Consider the following 9868-nt stretch of genomic DNA (forward strand, 5'->3'; position numbering starts at 1 on the left):
GGTGGCATGTCGGTGGCAGAGCGGTGGCAGGCCGGGTGCTGGAGAGTGGCAGTTAGTTTCTAGCAGTCACCGGCCGATTTTTGTAGACTCTTGAGGTCTCGATCGTGGAGGAAAAATCGCCCTGCGCCCCGCATGCCACTTGCCTGCCACCGTGCGAACAAAAAATGCGCCCGCCCCGCCACCTGCCGATTTGCAAAAATAGAAAAAATCGCCACGACGTCGCCAGAAATTTAACTTTTTCTTAAAATCTCAGCTGCTTGCTGGCAACGTCTAAAATGCCGACTGCCGCCGGCCGATCGTAACTGCCGTAGTCCTGCCACCGGCCGATATTTAGTGAAAACTGGCATTTACAACGTCGGCCGGCGGCATTTAGTGATTTGTGACGACAGCAAGCTACAAGAAAAAACAACACAATGACATGTTATTGATTTGACGTGGGTGACAAAATTGAAACTGTCTTGAGTACATTGATACATAATATACACTACTGTTGATTCATTGACTACACGTTTCATCTCCCAGCATTGAGGCTGTTCATAAAAATATTCATTATTAGAAAGAATAAGCAATATTTGAATCGAAAGACCACCCTCTTTGAGGCTCAAATCAAAACTGTTATCTGCTACCATTTCGGTATGAATAACTGTTGTCTGTCATTCTTTAAAATGGCTGCTCTCTGCGACTTGTTGCGTTGTGGACTGATTGGTAGTGTGATAGTTCGTTATTTTGATGTATTTTCTTTTTTTTAAATCAATAAAACATGCTAGATATTCCATATTTGCTTTGTGCTCTAAACGGTTCCCAATTTATTTTGAAACACACGTTATAACTGATGTTGATCGGTGGCACCACCCACTTTTAGAATAGTGTACAGTTTTCGGACAAAATATATTTCGGATGATTCAGACTCAAAAGTAGTGAACTTACAAACTTCAATTGACTAGGCAATGTTCCTGAACCTCTAACACATTTTGTTTTGGTTAAAAACCTTGTTTCATTTATATATCTGTTAGTATAAAGTGAAACAGGGAGGACAATAGGCCAGTGTGTAGCTTGAAACCTGGTAGTCTAAAACAATAGACGTGTTATACGGGATTCTTCCAATCCCTAGCGTCTAAACGGGAATGTGCAAAAAACGGGGGTGTTTTAAAAATATTGAAATTGTTTTAAGTGAAGTATTTTATGGTTGAAATTGATCATTAAGAGTTATATTCATATTTTACCATGTAAGTGAAATGTTATATTGCACTAAACAAGCATTTAATGCATTAAAACAAGTTGTTTACCTTTCCAATATAACGAAAGTTGACTGACACAGAAAACAATTATGCGAAGGGGAACAACTCGATACAATCGTAATAGCTCGGCCTCCTCCGACAAAGCTTCGAGATAGACCTCGTTATACAATCGTAACAACTCGGCCATGGCTGAAATGTTCCGAGCGATTTAAAACTGTGCCCTGAAGCCTTGCAGGTGCCCTTCATGTATATATTGTTATGTTTTGACAGAATGAAATGAAGAAAAGCCGTCAAACTCATAATTATAAGTTGGATATTTATTTTTTGTGTATGGAACTAATATAAAATAACATTATCTGGTAATATTTCTTGTTTTATGATATTTTATAGACTCTATATGCTTTAACCCGGAATCCTGATTGGAACAACTACCCACTTTTGATACTTAACAATTTGTACGTGAAGGATTTGCCATATCAAAAATCTAAAAAAAATCCGCCAACGTACAATTATTTGGACTAGAAACCTGGTGGTCTGAAATCCAGTGTGTAGCTTGAAACCTGGTAGTCTAAACTAATAGACGTTTAACACGGGATTCTTCTAATCCCTAACAGTTTGGCATAAGTGAACTTAAGACTAAACTGTTGTCTATTTCATGTACTTACCGTTAGGTTTTGAAAATTGGGAATACAAAAAACACCGTTAACTCTTAATTTGTTTGATGCTTATTTACTTTATGTGCAAGGAATAGTCTAAAATAATAGATGTGTTATACGGGATTCTTCCAATCCCTAACGTCTACATGGGCTTGTGCAAAAATTGGGTGTGGGGGGGATATTGAAATTGTATTTAATGAAGTATTTTAGGTTTGGAATTGATAATAAAGGTTTATAATCATATTTTACCATGTAAGTGCAAAGTTATTTTATAATAAGTCAAAGCGGCGTAGTCGAGCATGCTGTCTTACGACAGCTCTTGTTTTTAATGAAATCCCTTGAGACAAGGTGTGCCCACTGTGGGGCTCAAACCCACGAATTCCTTAACACGAACATGGTGCTCAAACCAACTTGGCAGTCAGTTCTTACCTACATACACTATACTTCTCCACCATTAACCTTTGAGGCTGATCCTGGCACTCACACTTTTACTTAAGACTCTAGTTAAGTAAACCTTGGAGGAAAAGTGTGACTGGTGTAGGGCTCAAACCCAGGCTCCCAAGAACAGAAGCTTGCCACTCTAAACAAATGAGCTTACTCGGTCGCTGGTTCTGACACACACTACACATTTTAATTTCAAAATAAACCAACAATATCTTAAATGGCCAAGATTTATAAACATAACACAATTCATTAAAGTCATGATAATATGGGACAAATGCGCTTTTCTGAATTTTTATAACAGCTTTAAAAAATAGATATACGGTCTTTCTTTATAAGTATGACCTTATGATCTTCACTGCCTACAGAGAAAGATACCAATGATGACACACTGTGGACATGGTCTTACCCGTCCGTAACAGAAGCCCAGAGGGACTTGTTCATGAGGAAGTGCAGCTTGTCATCCAAATCAGAGCATGCACTTCCATTTCTCTACAACCAGACAGACAGACAGTGGTACTACATATACACCCATACAACACAAGAAACTGACAACCTTCCAAAGGTATGGTTTGAAGCTTAACATTAAATTCAAATATTGCTCACTTCAAAAACATGGTAGCCACCTTATATCTTCATATGTTCTGATAATTCATGTAAAATAAGAAGAAATAGTACAATGTATTTCCTTTTCATGATAAAGTGTAGGATATTGTAACCACTGTACATGAATGTTAACAGGTAAAGGCCTTTTCACTGGTGATTATGGCTAAAGATTTCAACCCAGAAAAGTATGAAGCATTGTGCAGAGTCGCAGCATCTCAATACTGCAAGACAGGCACACCTACATCAATTCTGCAGGTGAAAAGCTTACCTTTGAAATAACGAGTCAGACCAAAATTTGTCAAAAATTGCTGGCAGTTTGATATGACATTCTGGTGTCTTGTAATCTTATGATATTAAACCCTTTTTTATTTTTTTCAATAGGTATATCTGGCAGTGGTTACCAAAGGAAAGTGGACAGGGGATGAGAATGGTCGATTTTCAAATCAAGACTTCCAAGTGAAACATGCCTATGCAAACTCCAACTTGTTAGGTAAAATTAGATTAAATTTAACCAAATGCAGTGTAATGTATTAAAGGTAGAAGCTAATTATGTGAAGTGGTCAACCCATTGCACTGACTAAAAGGTGTCATTTTTTAAGAATTGAAAAGTATATTCGATAACTTATTTCTATCTAGTCAAATATCATTTTATTTTTCACTGCTGTTACTTTTAATGCTGAGAAAATATTAATTTTGATATTTTCACTGCTCTTTATCTCAAAGATTTTGGTTCCCATGATGCTTATAATAAGCTAGCATTTATTCTGCTGGGTTGGAAATAATTGAAATGACATCACTAAAATGATGTCACAGCATCGTGTTTCTTACAATATTTTATTTAGAAAAAATGGATATTTTTCTTAAAAGTTAGCATAAAATAAACTTGAAAAAATGTTCAGTTTTTACTTTTGAGGTTTATTTTATATTTTTAGACATAAATTATTTGTACTACTAAGTTCATAGATGTAAATCCACACAAAATATTGAAAACACTATATGAGCACTATTTAAATCCGACATTACACTTTCAGAATACCCACGAAAGGTTTAAATGTAATCCTCACAGTATAATTTAATTCAATCCAAGATATAAAATAATCAGCACTGGTGAAACTTTTATAGAAACTTAGATTTTACCCAAATATACCAAATAGAATGATCAAGAATATAATATAAAAATCCTCAAAAACTTTCAAATAATTTTATTCTGTAAGAATCTTGTTTATTTAAAAAATAAATAAATAACAAAATCGAGAATATTCTAAATAAATCTTGGCAAACGCGTTCTAAAGAATACCATAGGGAAAAATCATAGTTTAATTGAATAAATCTAGGTCACCTAACAATGAAACTAGATTATTAAACAATGGAAGTTCTGAATCAAAAATACACATAGATGTTATAACAGTGATTTTAACCATACCGGTATGTTAAATATATATGGCAGACAGGCATGATTATATTTAAACGGGTAATTGCAGGTATAGTTGAGATGTTTGGCCTGGAGGCAATACTGATCTACACGGCACTGTTGTTGAAGAAAAGGGTAGCTGTCTATTTCCCTCCACATTCTTTGGATGAGTTGATGATATTTACAAGGTTCGGCTTCATTCATAGATTTTGATGTATTTTTTACTGCATAATCTAAAAATAAAAATAAAAGAGTAGTAATTATTTTAATTCAGATTTGTTTGAGAATTACCATATTTTAAACATTGGTCAATCCTCAGATTATTTCAACACAGTCTTTTGGGACACTAGACTAGGTCATTAGGAATGATAAAATATCCAGGTTTTACAATATATAATATAATAAATATAATTAATTAATGATATTGCCATTTGTAAACATTGCAGTAAAAGTTTTCAACTTTCAAAATATTTATTGAATATTGTGGTAGGTAAATTGAAAATACTTGAGAATACAGCATTTAAAAAAAAATGTTCCTCATGTTCTTAGATAATAAGAAGCAATTCAATCTGTTACTTATTTCCTTTGTAAATTTAAGCAGATAAACTGTACAAGCTTCTGAATGGGTATTTAAAATGCTGTTATTTTTTCAGGTCACTTCCAGCATTTGTGTGGCACAGACAGAACTGGTCCATAGTTCATCCTTTTGTGGAACTTACCTCAGGGGAATTGGCAGATCTGCAGAACACCAGTCATTATGTAGCTGGATTCACAGATGCCACTGTTGAATCTAGGTAAAATGATAACTTCCTACATTTATCCTGTCACTTTCTATTGTAAATTCTAAACAAACTAACATGAAACACATTAATTGTTTGATTTTTACCTCTTTTTTCACCATTGAATATGTGTTCATCCCTTTTTTATTGCATAAAGGGACCATATACATGTGTTTCTAGACGAACCATGAACACAATCGTAACAATTGATTATTCTCTTCTTTTTTTTACATGTGCATGTTATGAATAAACATCGTTTCCAGCCAGACCCTAGCTCAGCATTTTTATTTGAGTCAATACAATTAAAGGGGCGATGGAAAAAGTTGGGACGGGTGGGGATGATAATCTAGCAATTTTATCACCTTAACTAAAACCCTGTGGTTTTAAAGGTTTGCATGACCTTGTCTGACCAAGGCATTCCTGGTCTGATACATGGTTTCAGCCCTTTTGAGTTTGGATGAATGTTGACACCACACTTGCTCCCACAAGACAAAACCATACTCTCTTGTCTTAATAATTATCAAGTAGACAAACTGTTCCAAACTGACCTGACCATACATACAAACATAATTAAGTCCTAGAATAAATTGATTTACAATCTGTGTCTGTGACAGGAGTGATCTCTATGATGTGTACATCAATGGAACATCGGGACAAATAAGTGTGGCCCAGCATGCTAAAGGTAAGTCCTGTTATCAAATTGTAGCAGTAAAGTCATATAATATAACAGTTTATAATATTATTATGCCCCCCTTCGAAGAAGAGGGGTATATTGCTTTGCACAGGCATGTCGGTCGGTCGGTCGGTCGGTAGACCAAAGCTTGTCCGAGTGATAACTCAACAATTCCTGGATGTATGGTCATCAAATTTGACATGAAGGTTGGGCCTGACCAGTAGATGACCCCTGATTTTAGGGCTCATCGGGTCAAAGGTCAAGGTCACAGTGACCTTTAATGGTAAAATAATTTTAAAGCTTGTCCGAGTGATAACTCAACAACGCCTAGACCTATGGTCATCAAACTTGATATGGAAGTTGGGCCTGACCATTAGATGACCCATATTGTTTTTGGGGGTCATCGGGCCAAAGGTCAAGGTCACAGTGACCTTGAATGGTAAAAGGATGTCCGAGTGATAACTCGACAATGCCTGCACCCTTGGCCCTCATTCTTGACTTGGAGGTTGGGCCTGACCAGTAGCTGACCTCTCATCGGGTCAAAGATCAAGGTCATAGTTACATTGAATGGTAAAAGGTTGTCCGAGTGATAACTCGAAAATGCCTTTACCCATGGCCCTCATAATTGACTTGGAGGTTGGGCCTGACCAGTAGATAAACCCTATTGATTTTAGGGGATCGGGCCAAAGGTCTAGGTCACATTGACCTTAGATGATAAAAGGTTGTCTGAGTGATAACTCAACAATTCTTGCACCCATGGCCCTAAAACTTTACTTTTAGGTTGGGTGTGATCAGTAGATGACCCCTACTGATTTTGGGGTCATCAGGTCAAAGGTCAAGGTCACAGTGACCTTGAAAGCAAACTTGACAATTCCTGGACCTATGGTCATCAAACTTGACAGGAAGGTAGGGCCTAACCAGTTGATGACCCCTGTTGATGTTGGGTTACATCGGGTCAAAGGTCAAGGTCACAGTGACCTTTAACATGAAAAAGGTAACAAAGCTTCTCCCAGTGATATCTCAACAAAGCCTAGACCTATGATCATCAAACATGACTAGGGGGTTGGGCCTGACCTGTAGATGACCCCTTTTAATTCTAAGGGGCATAATGTTTGACAAACATCTCTTGTGTTTACTTTATTTTTACTTTGTTCAGTGTCCCTACGGTTGCCACATGTTTGTTTCTGATCAATGACTTTTGAATGATGTGGTGTAGAGACTTCAGACTTGGTATACACATAGGCCATGTTCAGCAGATGACCTCTATTGATTTTATAGTCAATAGGACAAAGGTCATGATGATCTTGACTGGAAATATTATGGGTGGTCCCCACAGACTGCTGAGTTCTCTCTTTAAAATTTTAGGTAAAAAACACAAAATATGTAACTTTTTTATTTGTTTTCAGAGTATTTTTCCATGGGCAAACTGCACAAAGACATAGCTCTGTCCATAGTACAACTGACTGAGGAGGAAGGGGTCACATCCCCACATATGATCAAGGTAAAATGATAATCCTAAAGCATTATTATCTAACAAAATGGCTAATGGCACCCTTTCCTGCCTATAATATTGCATGGTGAAAAGACTGGTTCTTAGTTACTGCTGGGCCAATACTAAGATGTTTTGTATTATAAGCAATACATGGGTTCCAGTACCACAGACTTCTTTTGCAATCTTCTATTACTGCTAAGCTTGTCTGTTTTTCAATGATTTTTATTGTGTGCATTGTGAAAGCCTTAGTGTTTGCAACAGCAGCAGTGTCATGCAAAACTTGAACCACGGCTACATCTCAAAAGGCATTCAAGGTTGGAATTTAGTACGCATTCTGCCAAAGACAATACAATACATTATCATTATTAATTTCAACAAGGCCCATTTTTCTGGCATAAACACTTGTCGAGTTGTGCCCTCCTTTAAACAACAAGCAACAACATGCAATAATACATGATGATAAAGTTCTTGCTTATAGCCCATTTACCCTAATTAGTTTGTAACTTTGTTTCAAGGAAAAAAACACACCTAATAATTAGTAATTACAAGTAATCCTATAAGGTTTTAAGTAGTGTCTGCGCTTCCTGAGGATCCAATTGAATATTTATATGAGCACAATATATTAAAAGTAGTACTATTATGAACAAGGTAATCACAGTTTTAAAATCTGTGTCACAGGAAATTGCAACAAAAACTAAAGAACTGCTGACAAACTTAAAGTCGCTGGCAGACGAGGATGGAACAGTCTCTTTAGAAACATTGAAGAGTCGAAAGATGCCCCCGGCAACCGAGAACTTCCTGTTTAGTCTAGCTGCTTGTGAGGGACTCGTTCCTTTGTAATATTTATATAACATTTTTAATTTATTAAAAGCAGTTTGCTGCCTCTGATAACTGAGGTATTCCAAATGTTACACTAATCCCAATACCTAGTTGTTGGATGACTCTGTGTATTTCCTTGTTTTATTTAAGTTTTGTCCCTGGAACAAAATAAATTAATTTTTACTGAATGTACCTACATGTATATATATTCTATGTTATTGAAGACAAGCGAGTTATTGTTTGGTCTACATCTGATGTAAATAAGGATTTAAGAGATGATTGAGAGGAAAGTGAACAGATGAGGAAGCAATTCAAGGACAGAACAGGCAGATACATTCAACATTAGGTACAGCAGGCCAAACTTATTTGGAAATTGTTTAAGGACACTTGTTATAATATTATAATGGAGTTAATTAAATAGATGTTCCTTTATTTGAATGTTGAATATAAAACAAACACAAGTCACTGTATTCAGTGACAATGATTAAGAAGTGATCAGTTGAGAGAGGTTCTATATATATACATGTACTATGTATTGTGCAATAATGATGTGTATCTGTTACTATTTTAGAAAATAAATATATTTTTCAATATACCTACAACTTGTTTTTTAAGAACAATCAACCATAGCTTAGTCAATGCCAAGAGATAATCTGTTTCCAATCAATAACTGAGAAGGCTTGATCCCAGATCTTCAACTTGTTTGGCGGGATTGATTTTGAGGTCAGTCAAGTTCAAAATTCAAGGTTGTGGTGACCTTAAGCTGAATATCTGATTAATAACAAGAACACTGGGGCCCAGGAACCTCAAACCTGTTAGACAGGTTGGTCATGACCAGGCCCCAATTTCTCGAAACTTCATAAGCTGAACAGGCTTAATATAAGTAGCTTATTTCAATTAGCGAAAATATATACTCAAATTGAATTTTTTCATAAATGCCATTTTATTGTGATCATCATAAAGATAATTCCTATATAAAGTATATAAACTCTCACAGAAGTAAATATTACGCAAATTATTGAAAAACAAAAATAGTGAGCTTAATCCGGTTAGAAGGGATTAAGTTTCAAGAAATTGGGGCCAGCAGATAGACCCCAACAAAATTGAGGTCAGTGGGTCAAAGGTTAAAGATAATAACTAACAACCTTTTACTGTTGGCAAAATTCCTTGTCCAAGGTTTGTGGACATATTTGTTAACATTTACCTGTATGCCATGCCAGCATCACTTCCACAAAGCTAGATTATCTGATTGTATTTAAGAAGGGGGTCTCAATTTGCCTAAATACCTAATGTGCAAAAATGCCTAAGGAACAGTTTTATAAAAATCAACAAATAGTAAGTAATAATTTTTTCACTACGGGATTAAGAGCCATCTGGGCTATCTTCTTAACAAAGTCAAGGGACATAACTGTTGTAAGACCAAGTGAAATTGGCAGGTTCACCACAGCCCTTGCTTACAGCATTCCTAATTAGTATTGTGTGTAGGTGCAATACTTTTGGAGCTATGTACGGGTAGATATTTTTGGGACACTTTGAATAAAAACTCAATTATTAATGCATTTTCCCTTGATTCTTCATGAAACTTGGACAGAATATTGGTCAAATGTTTGAAGTATCCTTACTCCTATAGTAATTTATTGGCATGTAAGTCTTATTCAGCCAAGAAGGCAAGGTTCTCTTGTACGAGTTATGGCTAAAGTTCAATTTCTTTCACATGACACTCAGACTATAACAATACCTCAACTTCTTTCTT

At 35.9% G+C, this 9868-nt stretch overlaps 1 protein-coding gene across 1 annotated transcript; it reads left to right on the forward strand.

Moving 5' to 3' along the window:
- The first annotated feature begins 651 nt into the window (after positions 1-651).
- On the forward strand, positions 652-8704 carry LOC128210420 (DENN domain-containing protein 10-like). Its single transcript, XM_052914772.1, has 9 exons — positions 652-705; positions 2704-2900; positions 3077-3196; positions 3323-3431; positions 4423-4540; positions 5006-5146; positions 5746-5813; positions 7211-7305; positions 7975-8704. Exons 1-9 carry the CDS (start codon positions 666-668, stop codon positions 8134-8136), a joined length of 1050 nt encoding a protein of 349 aa, XP_052770732.1. The 5' UTR covers positions 652-665; the 3' UTR covers positions 8137-8704.
- Positions 8705-9868: the final 1164 nt, after the last annotated feature.

The sequence above is a fragment of the Mya arenaria genome, chromosome 12 (genome assembly GCF_026914265.1).
Source record: "Mya arenaria isolate MELC-2E11 chromosome 12, ASM2691426v1".
In the NCBI taxonomy this organism is placed as follows: Eukaryota; Metazoa; Mollusca; class Bivalvia; order Myida; family Myidae; genus Mya; species Mya arenaria.